The sequence below is a fragment of a genome, unplaced genomic scaffold (assembly GCF_019419815.1).
Source record: "Pyrus x bretschneideri cultivar Hongxiangsu unplaced genomic scaffold, Pyrus_bretschneideri_v1 Contig23, whole genome shotgun sequence".
Lineage (NCBI taxonomy): Eukaryota > Viridiplantae > Streptophyta > Magnoliopsida > Rosales > Rosaceae > Pyrus > Pyrus x bretschneideri.
Genome location: NW_025999535.1, coordinates 3,428,695 through 3,443,313, shown reverse-complemented (window position 1 = coordinate 3,443,313; position 14,619 = coordinate 3,428,695). Strand labels below are relative to the sequence as shown.

Sequence of the window (14,619 nt, the reverse complement as noted above, 5' to 3'; positions counted from 1 at the left end):
TTCAATTTATCATACCTTTAATAAAAAAAAATGAGTGTTATGACATGTCCACTTAGAGTAACGAATTTAATACACAAATGATACGAAGATAAAAAAACATAACCTATTTATCAAATTTACGACGAACAAGGAAAAGAGCTAATTTCTCATTAAAATAATATGATTGCCCGCTGATTATACTTTTTCCTCCTAGAAAAACTCACTTTGTGAGAAAAGTGTAAAAGGAAATAAGAAAATAATAAAACAAAAGTTTAAACATAAATAAAAAAGAATGTGATATCCACACATCTCATTTTACTTCTCACACATCTTTTAAATTTTCGAGCTTCGGATCGAATGAATTGTAGAAGATCAATGGGCATAAATTATCAAGGATTGTATGAGAAGTAAAATGGGGTGTGGATAGCACACCTCATAAAAATCAAAATTTTATCACCAATGGTCTCTAAGATTGACTAGACTCATCATTTTAATCCCTCACTTTCGAAATCAATCAATGTTGTCCTTAACATTCACTACCGCACATCAATTTGATCCTTTGGTTTAGATTTCGTCATCTATTTCTGTTAGTTTGAAGTTGGGACCCATAAATCCAATAAAATGGTGGCACATGAATTACACAAAAGAAGAGTTTTTATCACAAATGATCCTTGACATTGATCAAATTCCTCATTTTGGTCCCTGCGTCTCAAAACTCAATAAATTTGGTCCCTAACTTTCACTACTACGCATCAATTTAGTCATTCCGTTAAAATTTCGTCGACAAGTCCAATAAAATGGTGACACGTGGATTACACAAAAGAAAGATTTTTATCACAAATGATCTCTAACATTGATCAAATTCCTCATTTTGGTCCCTGCGTTTCAAAAATTAATAAATTTGGTCCCTGACTTTCATTACTCTACAAGTCATTCTGTTAAAATTTTTCAATCTTTTTTGTTAGTGTGATAATATGGTCACACTAGTCCAATCATATGGCGCAACATGAATTAATTGTAAAAAAAAATATTTTTTTAAGATTTAAAACTAAAAGTAGTGTAAGAAATTAAAAATAAAAACTAAAAGAAAAGAAAAAGACATCAGTGTCTTCATCTAGGTATGCTAAAAAGGAAAAAAAAACGCACCATGACACCACTAAAGCTCTTGTCCTTTGTGAACTTAATTTTCATTCTCTCTGGTTGGTTGTAATCCTATCAAATTTAAATTGAATTTAGATTCGATTTTATCGAATTTAGATTGAATTTTATTTTCCAATCGGGATTGTGAGATACTAGAGAAATGTCAGCACGAAATAGTCGCCAGTTGGTTCACTTATAAAAAAAAAGTTTCTTATAGTTAATCCACTTGGCGCCATATGATTGGACTTGTGGGACCACATCAGCACACTAATAAAAAATATTGACGAAATTTTAATGGAATGACTCTATTAATTAGGGTGGTTCGGTATGGGATCCCAAACCAAAAATGGGATCCCGAATCCCAAACCGAAAATTTTCGAAATGGAAATTTGAAGACCAATTCCAAACCAAAATTTTAGTATTCCCAATTTTCGGTATTTCGGGATGGTTTGGTATTCCCAAATTTTATACAAATTGAAATAGCAATCATTCATACCAAGTTAAATTAACATGCAATCAAAATAAAATAAGTAGCAAACCCAAAAGCAAAAAAATAAGTTATACACCTAATATGCTCGAAAACTAACAATAAAATTTTTTGATTTTGTGTTGAAGAAATAGACACATTTGTGAGAAGTTCGTACCGGCAAATGTGACGATAAAGGGCTATTGTTACTACCTTAAACCACACCAATTATATTGCTACTAGTAGTTAGCAACAATTCAAATGTATAATAATACATATATAAATACAGGGAATTGTTATTGGTACTAAAAAATTCTTATTCTACGCTCCAAACTTCTATATTTGAAAAGAAAAATACACTTGTAAGGAGTGTAAAATGAGATTTTTAGAGTATCAATAACGCTTCCCTAAATATATAATAATATATATATTATTTATTTTCGGTTCGGTATAGGATTATCGAAAGATTTAGTAGACAATACCGAATTCTGTACCGAAATTTCAAGATCAATTTTGTACTTCATCCCTAAAATTTCAAAAATTTTGGTTTGAAATCGGAATTTTTTTTGTTTGACTCGGGAATTTTTTCCAGCCTTACCTGAAACTGGCGCCTTAGAGCAACTCCAGCGTTGGAGCCCTCCCCCCTGGCAATACACTATTCAATCCACCTAATGAACAGTAATTGCCCTTAATGAACAGTAAGTAGCCCTGGCAATAGATTTTGCATCTCCACCGTTACACTTCTATAGCCCTGGCAATAGGCAATAAAATATTAGTATTTTTTTTATTTATAAAATTAATACAAAATAATTTTAAATGTAATATCGGATAAGATTTTTAATCGTTGTCGGTGCGCCACGTGTCATTATCCTAAGTATTATTAAATAATACAAAATAAATAATTATAATATGGATTTCTGATAAGATTATTAACCAATCACGTCGCGCCACGTGTCATAATCGGTTCACAATCTTTGAGGATAGATTTCCATCAGATTTTAAACGAATGACGGCATGCCACGTGTCATAATCTGTTAACAATCTTGGATGATAGATTTCCATCAGATTTTTAACGAATGACGGCATGCTATGTGGCATTATGCAGAACCTAATCCTTTCTGAATCCTCTATATAATCCACCATCCATCTTCACAAATCTCACACCAAAATTCTCAAGATCTCTATCATTATTCATAATTTCTGCTTCCTTATTCACAAAAATCAGTTTCAATATTCATAGTTTCTGTTTCTTTCTTTCAATGTCTTCTTCTTCTTCGTCAAGGATGATGTGGGAATTGAATCAGGAAGAGGAAGACTTGTTTAACCAATCAGAATCAATGTTCAATCAGCAGGGGGTAAGAAATGAGAGGGAAGAAGATGAGGAGCGTCAAATGAGAGATGACGACGTAAGAAGGGGCAGAGCCTCACATTCCCGTCGAGTCATCCAAGCTGCGGCTCAGATCTGCAGGCCCAGGCGTTCCGGAAACATTGATAGAAGCAGGCAACGACGAGGTATGGAACTCTTGGATGATTATTTTGTTTCTAATAGTGCATTCCCTGATACGTACTTTAGACGTCGTTTTAGAATGGAACGACATTTGTTCAACAAAATCATGATTGCTGTTTGCAACCATGATTCTTATTTTGTGCAAAAAAAAGATGCTTTTGGTGCTATGGGTCTACTGCCGGAGCAAAAAATTACTGCTGCCTTGCGGATGCTTGCATATGGAGCATCTGCAGACCAAGTGGATGAGATAACGAGGATGGGGCAATCAACCATTCTTGAGTCCCTGATGAGGTTTTGCGGAGCAATCGAATCTATCTACACCGCTGAGTACCTCCGCAAACCCACACACATGGACTTGGAGCGGCTGTTGAAGAAGGCGGAGATGCGTGGCTTTCCTGGGATGATTGGAAGCATTGATTGTATGCACTGGACGTGGAAAAACTGTCCAAGTGCATGGCAAGGCGCTTACGGGGACAGAAAAGGGGCAAAAAGTATCATTCTGGAGGCGGTGGCATCTTTTGATACATGGATTTGGCACGCCTTTTTCGGGGTCCCGGGAGCTCAAAATGACATCAACGTCCTTGCCCAATCCCCAGTGTTCAACGATGTCCTGCAAGGAAAGGCACCAAAAGTTACATATGAGGTCAACGGACGTATGTACGACGGGCCATACTACCTAGCTGACGGCATCTACCCGCGCTGGTCAACATTTGTCAAAACAGTGCCACGTCCGCGGAGTGCGAAGGAAAAACACTTTGCAAGCTGTCAAGAGGGGTGCAGGAAGGATGTGGAGCGTTGTTTTGGTATCCTCCAAGCTCGCTGGGCGATCGTCAGGGGTGCGGCCAGATTGTTTGATGTAGAGTCGCTTCGATCCATCATGATGACGTGCATCATTCTTCACAACATGATTGTGGAAGATGAGTACGATTATGAAGCTGTTGATGAATATGAGCCAGACCCGATGAACAATTCAAGAACACGTATATATTGTGCTCATGACGCCACCGATGACCCCGTGCAACATGAGCCATTACAAAGGGATGGACGTTACAATGAAAGGCTCATTCAACGATATACTGCATTTCAAATGCCAGACATGCACAATGCCCGACAAATTGACTTGATAGAGCACCAGTGGGCATTGAAACAAGCTGAGGATAATTAAGTTCATTTTAGTGTGTTTATGTTTATGTTATTTTATTTGGTATGTTTATGTTATTTTATTTGGTGTGTTTTATTATTTGGTATGTTTATGTAATTCTTAGTATATGTAATTCTTAGTATGTTTATGTAATTTTTTTATGTTTATGTTTATGTAATTCTTAGTATATGTAATCTATGTTTTTTTAATGGACTTTTAACAACATAAATAACTTACCAAATTAAATAATTTACCAAATTAATTCTTAATATAAATAACTTACCAAATTAAATAACTTACCAAATTAATTCTTAATATAAATAACTTACCAAATTAAATAACTTACCAAATTAATTCTTAATATAAATAACTTACCAAATTAATTCTTAATATAAATAACTTACCAAATTAATTTGAATAAATATTCATGAACATGGAAACAACATAAATAATAAATTACAACCCAAAGTGATTGGAAAATTATGGGCTCCGATTACAAAAAGTACTCTATTCATCATCACTTAACCAATTTGTGCTGCTAGGATGATCTTCTCTTGCGGTGCTAGAACCACCTTGGCTTGCTATTGTTTCTCTTGCACGCCTCCTTCGCACCACGTCCGCTTTCTCTGACTTCCAAAAAAATTTAGAATTTGGAGACTTCCCTTCTAAAGACATGTTCATAATCTCACGATCTTGTTGAGCTCGTCTTTCTTCTCTAACATGTTCCCTTTCTTGCCTAAGTAGCTCTCTTTCTCTCTCATTAGCATAAAATTCTCTCTCAACAGCTGCTGCTTTTGATGCCTTATCAGCCTTATCAGCCTCATCTTTCGCCAGTTCTCTCGCCAAAGTCAATTCACCTTGGCGAGTAAGTTCTTCCATGAACTTTGCATAATTGTTCTTGGAAGCACTCCCTTTTCTCTTTGTAGCCTTCTTACCTTGAGGCCTAATTGGAAAACGGGTCGAACCCGACGCTTGTTCAGGGAGGGGCGTTTCGGGCACTTCTTCTGCATCATCTTCATGAACATGATCGGGTGTAGAGTGTAGAGGGGTGCTGTTCATGTGCACTTCTGGACCAACTGGCACAACTCTAAATTTAGGACAATCTTTGACAATATTCCAACATTCCCACCGGTTGAATGATTTATTTTTGCCTTTGGTTTTGGCAGCATACCAAGCTTGTGCTTGAAGTTCCTACACAATAAAAATAAGTAACAAATAAATAATACAAATAAATAATTATAATGAAAATAAGTAACTAGCAAATATATACATATATATATATATATATAAGTAACAAAGATAATGAAAATAAGTAACAAAGCAAATAAGAGGGCTTCAAGTTTAGTAAATAATGAAAATAATTAACAAATATATATATATATATATACATTAATTTTAATGAAAATAAGTAACAAATAAATAATACAAACAACATAATTATAATGTAACAAATAAATGTAACAAATAAGTAACAATAACATAATTATAATGTAACAAACAACATAATTATAATGTAACAAATAAGTAACAATAAATAATAAATTTTGTACGTAACAAATAAAGAATACAAACAATAAATAATAATATCTTGTTACCATATCCGAGTAATTTTCCCCACTTCGAATATTATTACTAGCTTGTGCCAAAGCGTCTCTCCACGTACTAAACGATTGGCTAAGTAATTTCCAACGACTGGACATCGATTCTTTGGTTCTTTTCCCACCAATTTTCTCAAGATAATTGGTATGAATAAGACTCCACATTTCTCGCAACTGCATCTCATTACCCGTAAGCGAACTATGAGTAACTTCAACCCAGCTAGTACACAACGCAACATCTTCAATAAGCGACCAATTCGTACCTGCACCAGTGGTCATTTTGTTGAAAAAAAATGGATTCAAACTTTGAGACAAAGAAAGGAATGTGATTGAAAGTGGTTGAGAAAATATGAAATTGTTGTGAAGGTAGATGATAATGAGAAGGTATTTATAGAAAAGTAAAAACAATTTTTTACAGATTTTTTTTTGAATTTTTTTGAATTTTTTACATTTTTTTTTTGAATTTTTATTCAATTAATTAATCTCTGCCGTTGGATATAAAAAAATTTGAATTCCAACGCTCCAGATTGTGCCACGTGTCACAACGGTAACTTTTCAGATTTTTAAAACTATTTTTTCATTTATTTTTTAATTTTAAAGCATTTTAATATCCACCGTTGATCTCAGATCGAACGGTGGATATTAAATCTGACAGTTTGAATTTTTTTTACCGTTGAGATCTAACGGTCCACATTAAGTGACCGTTACGATCTAACGTACCGTGGGAAGCCACGTGGCTTCCCAACGGTAACAGACAAACCTTTTTTTTTTCTGATTAATGTGTCAGGACGCGCCCCCACGCGCGGGTGGGGTGCACGCGCCTGACACAAAAAAAATAAAATATTACGTTGACGCCATCCTGGCGTCAGCCTTGCGTCACTCCCACCTCGGGCTCAAGGGCTGGCAATCCCTCACGGGCCTGGCCCTCGGGCCTCCCCCGTCCCCCGGCCTGCGTCACGCTGGACGCCTTCCACCGGCCCTCGGGCCTTTGTTCTGGAGCCGGTCCCCCGAGCTAAATGCAACGGTGGGAGTGCTCTTAGACCAACTCGGCTGAGTTGTTGCAATAATTAAACCTAGATTTTAATTAAATAATAAATATTTGGGGCCACCAAGCGTTAGGTTACTGCAGTTTCATACGTTCCCACATTTATTCAAAATGATTTGTGACAAAATCATTATGCTCACCTTTTCCTCTTCACGAACCCAAATGAATTCTCTCCTGAATCCAAAACTCCCCTCCAGAATCTCACTCTTTCAACTCAAGTTTCTATCTTCGCTTGTCGTTGCGGAAAACCCATCTTTTTTCCCCATCGAAAATGACCAAATTCCCAGTCGATTTGACCCCTTTCAGTTCTTCAATGATTATGCAAAATCAAGACAGTGTACTGCTAGAATCGCTAAAATCGTACACACCCATTTGACCACAACTGGTTTACTTCAATCCGATATCGTTCGCTGCCATGGTTGATGCACTCAATTACAGAGTTGGAGAGGTGAAGACGAAGAAGTAAACAGGACTGGATCCTCTGCTGCGAGTGTTTAGTTCCGTTTGGTCAAGTTACAATTATGATCCCGCCATGTCATTTTATAAGTGGGACCCAAGAGGAAATTCATGAATGAGTGAGGATTCTCGCATGATCTTCTTCGTGAGGATTACGGAAAATTTTAAAATATATTTGCTCATCGTAAATCGTGAAGTCAGAAATTAATGTAAATTCTTTTATTTAAAATTGAATATAAATAGTACCTAACGAAAACTGATTACACGATTAATGGATATGATTGGATGATCCCCAGGATCCTCACATTGTGTCTGTTCATCGTACATCTTGTGACCTTAAATTATTTTAAATACTTTTATTTCAAATTAAATATGAACGGTACTGACAGAAATAGACCACACAATATACGATAAACGGACACGATTTGAGAATTCGTAAAATCCTCACGCTGTTTATCCATTTAGCCAATAAAATGTTATCACGTCGCCATTCACTTTTCAAATAAAAGATGTGTTGATGATCGGAAAAAAAATCAACACCAAATTTATCCATGCTTCCTAATGTTATGGGTTATTAAAGATGGACACTAAACAACCCTAAATTTATACATATTCGAAGGAAGTCTTTTCACCCTGGAAATTTCATGGACAATTTCGTGGACAACACAACTCCGCAAACAAAATTAAGTCCAAACTCTAAATTAAATTTCAAAAGGAAGACAGAAATTAGATTTCAAAACACTAAATTAATTACCTAATTTGGGGTGAGAGTGAGACTCGGTGCTGGATCGAGAGTTCTAAGTGTCTGTGAGAGAAAATCGCACCAAAGAGAATCCCGAGAGAGAGAGATTGCAAGAGAGAGCGATGGCTGTGTAGTGGAGGAAGGCTGGAGAGTCAGAGACGATAGTATGGTGTGATGGTAGGCCAGTGGCTGGCTGGAATTTGACACAAAGAGATGACAGATGAGGGCTCGATGGCTGAGGGAGGCTGCGCTTCAAGCCTTCAAGTTCGATGGAATCAATGGAACTGAAATGAGTCAGATCTCATTTGGAGAACCCTAAAAACAAATGACTGAAATGAGTCGGATCTCATTTGGAGAACCCTAAAAACAAATGAACGACACAGATTAAATCCAAAACAATGAACGGTTCAAATAATTCTCTTATAATTAAAAAAAATATAAATATATATAATATTAATTTTCGGTTCGGTATGGGATTATTGAAAATTTGGGAAGACAAAACTGAATCCCGTATCGAAATATTGGGATCTGGATTTTTTCGGTTTGATTTGGGATTTTCATGAATTTTTTCTAGCCTTACTATTAATGTGCGATAGTGAAGATCAGAGACTAAATGTATTGATTTTTGAAACTCAAGGATCAGAATGAGTAGTTTGATCAATGTCAGGGACCATTTGCGATAAAAACCCTTCTTTTGTATAATTCATGTGTCACCATTTTATTGGATTTGTGGATCTCACGTACAAACTAACAGAATATTTGATGGAATCTAAACGGAAGAACCTTATTGATGTATGGTAGTGAATGTCAAGGATGACATTAATTAATTTTAAAAGTGAGAGATCAAAATGATGAACTTGGTTAATCTCAGATACGATTTATAAAGAAAAACCCTAAAAAGTCAAGAGAAAGTGAAAGAAAAAAGCACCGTCTGTTAGTAGACCGAGTACGCTCCACAAATCAAGCCTCCCACTCCCAAAGTACACAGCAAAAACCAGCCCCAGCTGCTGGTACTTGCTTACGCAGATACCAAATCCCCAGAACCCAGCTTTCTCTGCACCTCAGAGGCCATGATTTTCCGGTAAATACTTGAAAATTCAAAGCCAACCGATTGCCTTTTGGGTTTTGCTTCAATCAGTGCAATGAGAAATTCCCTTGTCTTCCTCACTCTCCTAACACTCACTGTCACTTACTCCCTCCGATTCCAAGCTCATGCTGCCCCTGCAGGTAAAACTTTCAGCCACCATCTTCCTCTTCCTTTGCTTGATGATTTAGATTGTATGTTTGATCTGTTTGGCAACTGGGTTTGCTTTGTTTCTTCATTTGCTTCTCTTATTTTGCTCGAATTTTTTTATCAAATTATTAAAAACCCACTTTGGAATATTGCTTTGCAGATATAGTTAGATACCCAGTTCTTGATTTTTCTTGATTCTACTGGATGGGTTCTGTTTATTCTGATATTCCCAAATAACCCTTTTTCTCTGTCATTCATTTGGCAAACACGATTTCATACTGGGTTCCTGTGATCTGTTTACTTAATCGGTCTTACCATTACTTCACTGATATATTGTTTTGGATTAAATCGTGTTTGCTCAGGGCCATTGATAAGGCACTTGTCTTCTCTTCTCAAATGGACCAGGGAAATATCCTCCAAAACGCCACAATCAGGTAACTTAAAGTGAATTTAAGTTTCTTTGGTTCGGTTTTGGTGAACGTTTTTCTTATTCAAGGATAATTTATCTGCAAGCATTATATGGTTTGTCATTTTGTTGTATTCCAGATGTGAATGTTCTTCAGTTTGAGGATGGGTACTTAGTTGAGACTGTTTTGGAAGGAAATGATATCGGAGTTATTCCTTACAAAATCCGCATCTCAGAGGATGGGGAGCTCTTTGTTGTGGACTCCGTTAATAGCAACATTATGCGGATTACTCCACCATTGTCCCAATGTATGCAACTATACTTTATTGTTTAAATTTTTTAACATATAAGGGTTGTGTATTCCTCTTTTTTGTCATATAAAAGTTCTGTATATCAATTATTCGATGCTAATAATTTTTTATAAAGAAAGTAACAAGATGGTGCAACATTCTACGGTCCTGTAGTTTGGGATATTAAAATGATGAATTTGAACGTAACACAACAATGCTTGATCTTTAATCTTGCTTGTTGTATCTGTTTTCTTTACTTCTTCTGGTTTTCGTAGTTTTGTAGTATGGATTAACTGTATCAATAATAAACATCGCTGAGTTGTAGAGTAATATGAATTTATATCTTTTCCGGAATCACATTCCTTGATTTTCAATTTTCATTTTTTGAACATATCATTGCTGCAGATAGTAGGGGAAGATTGGTTGCTGGTTCATTTCAGGGTTACACCGGACATGTTGATGGGAAGCCAAGTGATGCTCGTTTCAATCATCCCAAAGGTGTAACCATGGATGATAAAGGGAATGTGTATGTTGCTGATACCTTGAATCACGCCATAAGAAAGATTGGAGATGCTGGTATGTACATGTAATTCATGTTATATTCATAGTTATTTAGAAGCTTATACAGATGAAAGCTGGCAACAAGATGTGAGTAAACTATCAAATTTCTGTATGCATGCATGCATGTATTTATGATGAATTAGCAAAACATAAGTATAGAAACGTAATTTGTGCATGGGAGTGTAAACTGTTAAAAATTTCAAAATTTTGCAACTTTTTTTCATTTTTTTATTTTATTAAATCTGAAAACCATTTTTACAAATCCCTTTATAGAGATAACTCAGATAAGAGTATGATTCAATTTCTGAAATTCTAAAGCAAATTGTTTGCAGGTGTGACAACCATTGCGGGTGGGAAATCAAATGTTGCAGGCTACAGGGATGGGCCCAGTGAAGATGCAATGTTCTCAAATGATTTTGATATCGTATATGTTCAACCTACTTGTTCATTGCTAGTTGTTGACAGAGGAAATGCTGCTCTCCGGCAGATCTCTCTCAACCAGGAGGATTGTGATTATCAGTACAGTTCAATTTCTGCCACAGGTTTGATCGCATGCTGTTTACGTTCAGTGTCCATTCATTAGGCTTAGTTTGAAATTGATGGTATGAAAACTCTAAAACAGATGTTGTGGCTGTAATATTAGCTTGACCATACAAGGTGTCTAGGGAAGCATACTCACTGGTCTTCATGTACATATGTATTATTGCATAGGTTGTTATAGTTGATTCTCCTTTTAGTTTTTGCAAGTACAGTTTCACATACTGTATATGAACATTCAAAATGATCTGTATCAGTTAGCTCTGCAGACAAAGGGTTGCCTTTTGTGTTTTATTAAATCTATTATTGTATATGAGAGAGTGTTGAATCTAGATGTCAAATTGAAGGTTTATGCCTTAGATGATCCAAAGTATTAGCAGGGTTTTGTGGTCAAACTTTAAAGTTACTATTAAGAAGCGGAATCTGTGGAAGCTGATTTCCCATAAGTTGGTCCCATTAGCTAATATGTAGTAATGGCCACTAACTGATCAATGGGGACATATAATACCACGGAAGTAGCAGCCATTTGTCATTTGACATTTATGTGTGAGTTAATATTAGAATCCATAACCAATCTGCTGTTTTGTCCTGAAAGTTCTAGAATCGCACGCACAAATAGGCCTTGGTTTTGAGAATAAAAGAAAATAAGAGAAATGAACCAGAAAAGAAATTTAAAGGATGCAAAATCAAATGAAAAGAATGAGAAAATACCTTGCGTGAAGAATTAGCATTGAAGGTATTTCTGTTATAATCGAAGTGTTAAAGGGCTTATTAATTATTACAGATTTGATGTATTCTATTTTGTACAAGTATGAATCTGGAATTAGGACTAATATTATGAAGGTTGGTGCATGATTCAGTTTTCGTTCGTGATGCACAGGATACATCTATTTGTTTGTTAAAATTGTTTTAAATGTCAATGTTAATTTCTGTCAAACCCCAAAATAATTGTTGGCCAGTGTCATAGTGTGTGAGTTCAGATATGATTAGGTGTATGTTGGATACTTGGGTATTTAACATCATGAGTATCTAATTGGTAAAATGATTCAAGTCATGAGTCTTAGGCATAGCATGTTCTTCGCATCCAACCGAGAGCCCATCAGTAGGAAGCAATGCAATAGATAGCAGAACCAGAATATAAGGGCTTACAGTTCTTATATTCACCTTTATGCTGTTTTCCTGATTCTTGAATTCCTGTCGTAATATCATTATATGCCTGTGGAGTAGGAATCCATGCGTTCACAGTCTGGTCTTGACTCTCATTTCCATGTCTCCTTATCATTAGAAAATTCAAAATTATGTTCACTATATCATGTTTTAGGCACCGATGTGATTTTAGTGTACATTTTTTTTTACTTGAAACAGACATAGATGTCATATGCAGTAGAAAGAAATAAGCACTAATTGGAGAACCTAATTGACGCCACTGTATATTTTATCCAGTATAAAGAGTATGGTTATGTTTGACATTCTACCTTCTGCACAAGATATATGTAGTGTCTCCGGTTAATTAAATGCTACAGATTTTTGCCCTGTGACAATTATATTGTGTTTCACAATAAACTAATGTTTGACCTTCTGGAAGGTTACCTTTTAATATAAGCTCAGGATAACCTCGGTTATATGCTGCATTAAAATATATGGTATTTATGATGCCTCATGATGATGGGGGCATCAAATTCTATTTAAGATTGTGAAGCATTTCTCTGACTGACATTTGTGTGTCTTTTGCAGATGTCCTTATGGTTGTTGGTGCTGTCTTGGCAGGGTATGCTACATGCATGCTTCAGCAGGGATATGGACCTTCTTTCTTATCAAGAACGGTATGCTTCCTATGATATACTAATGCAGAAACATAAATTAAATGCTCGTCCTTGTTCCAGTCATGAACTTTACCCAAAATTTGATTCATTTTCATCCCATCTCAGCTAAAAAATGCATTTAAAGTAAAACACGTTATTTGGTCAATATTTTATTTCTGCCCTTATTCTTTTTCTTTACTGCTTGTGCATGCTTTTGTTAGATTATATTTTATGCAAGTTGTGTTCTTCGCTTGATGTAATGCATAACTGGTACAGCAGCCACCTTTAAAGAGTGAAATGAAAGAACATCCAAGCAGTGAAAAATCCACTCTACTGGTGGAAAGCATGAAAGAGGAACCGGGATGGCCCTCTTTTGGACAGCTCGTCAGTGATCTATCCAAACTTGGACTTGAAGCATTGGCTGGCATATTCGTTCACTTCCTCCCGTCGCGTTTTATGCCTGGTGGCTCCCAGAAAGCCCTCACACCATTAAAAGATTCTCTTAGGATGCCTGAAGACAAATCTGAGGCTCCAGTAGTTCAGAGACAAAGTGCTCCTGCTCCTCTATCTGAAACTCGACAGGCCCATACTCCCATTGCAAGTGAGAAGTATTCAGAAATGAAGCCACCAAAAATGAAGTCAACTAGTTTCAAAGATCCCTCTTTGCCAAGCAAGCACCGGTCTTCAAAACGACAGGATTCTGCAGAGTTCTATGGGTCGGGTGAGGTTTCTTCTCATAGCAGGTCTAAGAGCCAGAAAGAAAGAACAAGGCATCGCCAGCGAGAAAAGACTGGAGAGGTAGTTTATGGAGCTGTTGGGGCAGAAACAAAACCGGTGGATATGAAGCCAGCGGGTTATGACAATCCAAAGTTCGAAAATTACAACGTGAGGAGCAGGTATGGGACCGATCGCCAGCGAGAAAAGACTGGAGAGGTAGTTTATGGAACTGTTGGGGCAGAAACAAAACCGGTGGATATGAAGCCAGTGGGTTATGACAATCCAAAGTTCGAAAATTACAACATGAGGAGCAGGTATGGGACTGATCGCCAGCGAGAAAAGACTGGAGAGGTAGTTTATGGAACTGTTGGGGCAGAAACAAAACCGGTGGATATGAAGCCAGCGGGCTATGACAATCCAAAGTTTGAAAATTACATGAGGAGCAGGTATGGGACTGATAGTTCATGCCGCTTTTGATCAAACTGTGACCCCGTGAATACCCTTTGCCGGCCTGCAAATTTCAGCCAGTTTTTGCCTGATCTTGAATGTGTATCCTGTATTTCGTTTCGAGCTTAGTCTGCAACTGATTCTATGCTGCAAGTTTGTAAACAGGATGTGTTAAGAAAAATTACAGATGGGTGAGGATTCTACAAGTATTATCTGACATAGGACTGTTTAGTCTAGGCACCATACACTGCTTTCATTTTGTGAGGAAGTTAATGAGAAACTGAGACGTGCAGAAATGGATTTTCTTGTTTCTTCTTTTGTTTGCATAGTAGGACAATGACCTTCATAAAATGAGGATGCAATCGTGGTCCCACCGTGTGAGAAAGATGAAACGCATGACAATGCTTGAAATAGCACCACGAGACACTACAATTACATTCACATTGTGGGTGAATTTCTCTCACGTAATAGGGCTAGTAACTTTTCATAAGACGATTTTTTAAACTATTTTAATTTACGAAGTAGGAGAATTTGAACTCGGATGCAATGAA

At 36.5% G+C, this 14,619-nt stretch overlaps 1 protein-coding gene across 2 annotated transcripts; it reads left to right on the top strand.

The window, feature by feature from the left end:
• Window positions 1–8,991: 8,991 nt before the first annotated feature.
• Window positions 8,992–14,382, top strand: LOC103926868. 2 transcript variants are annotated; one of them, XM_048585684.1, is made up of 7 exons: window positions 8,992–9,301; window positions 9,671–9,742; window positions 9,855–10,022; window positions 10,410–10,580; window positions 10,898–11,107; window positions 12,837–12,925; window positions 13,184–14,382. In XM_048585684.1, exons 1-7 carry the CDS (start codon window positions 9,217–9,219, stop codon window positions 14,096–14,098), a joined length of 1,710 nt encoding a protein of 569 aa, XP_048441641.1. In that variant the 5' UTR covers window positions 8,992–9,216; the 3' UTR covers window positions 14,099–14,382. The 2 variants fall into 2 exon arrangements, with proteins under 2 accessions (XP_048441641.1, XP_048441640.1); XM_048585683.1 differs by having other exon boundaries at window positions 8,993–9,301; window positions 13,181–14,382.
• Window positions 14,383–14,619: the final 237 nt, after the last annotated feature.

Coding starts and splice junctions, on each gene's coding strand:
- LOC103926868 (XM_048585683.1), top strand. CDS start 9,217: ATGAGAAATTCCCTTGTCTTCCTCACTCTCCTAACACTCACTGTCACT. Junction 9,302..9,670: donor AGCTCATGCTGCCCCTGCAG/GTAAAACTTTCA, acceptor GTGTTTGCTCAG/GGCCATTGATAAGGCACTTG. Junction 10,023..10,409: donor TACTCCACCATTGTCCCAAT/GTATGCAACTAT, acceptor TCATTGCTGCAG/ATAGTAGGGGAAGATTGGTT.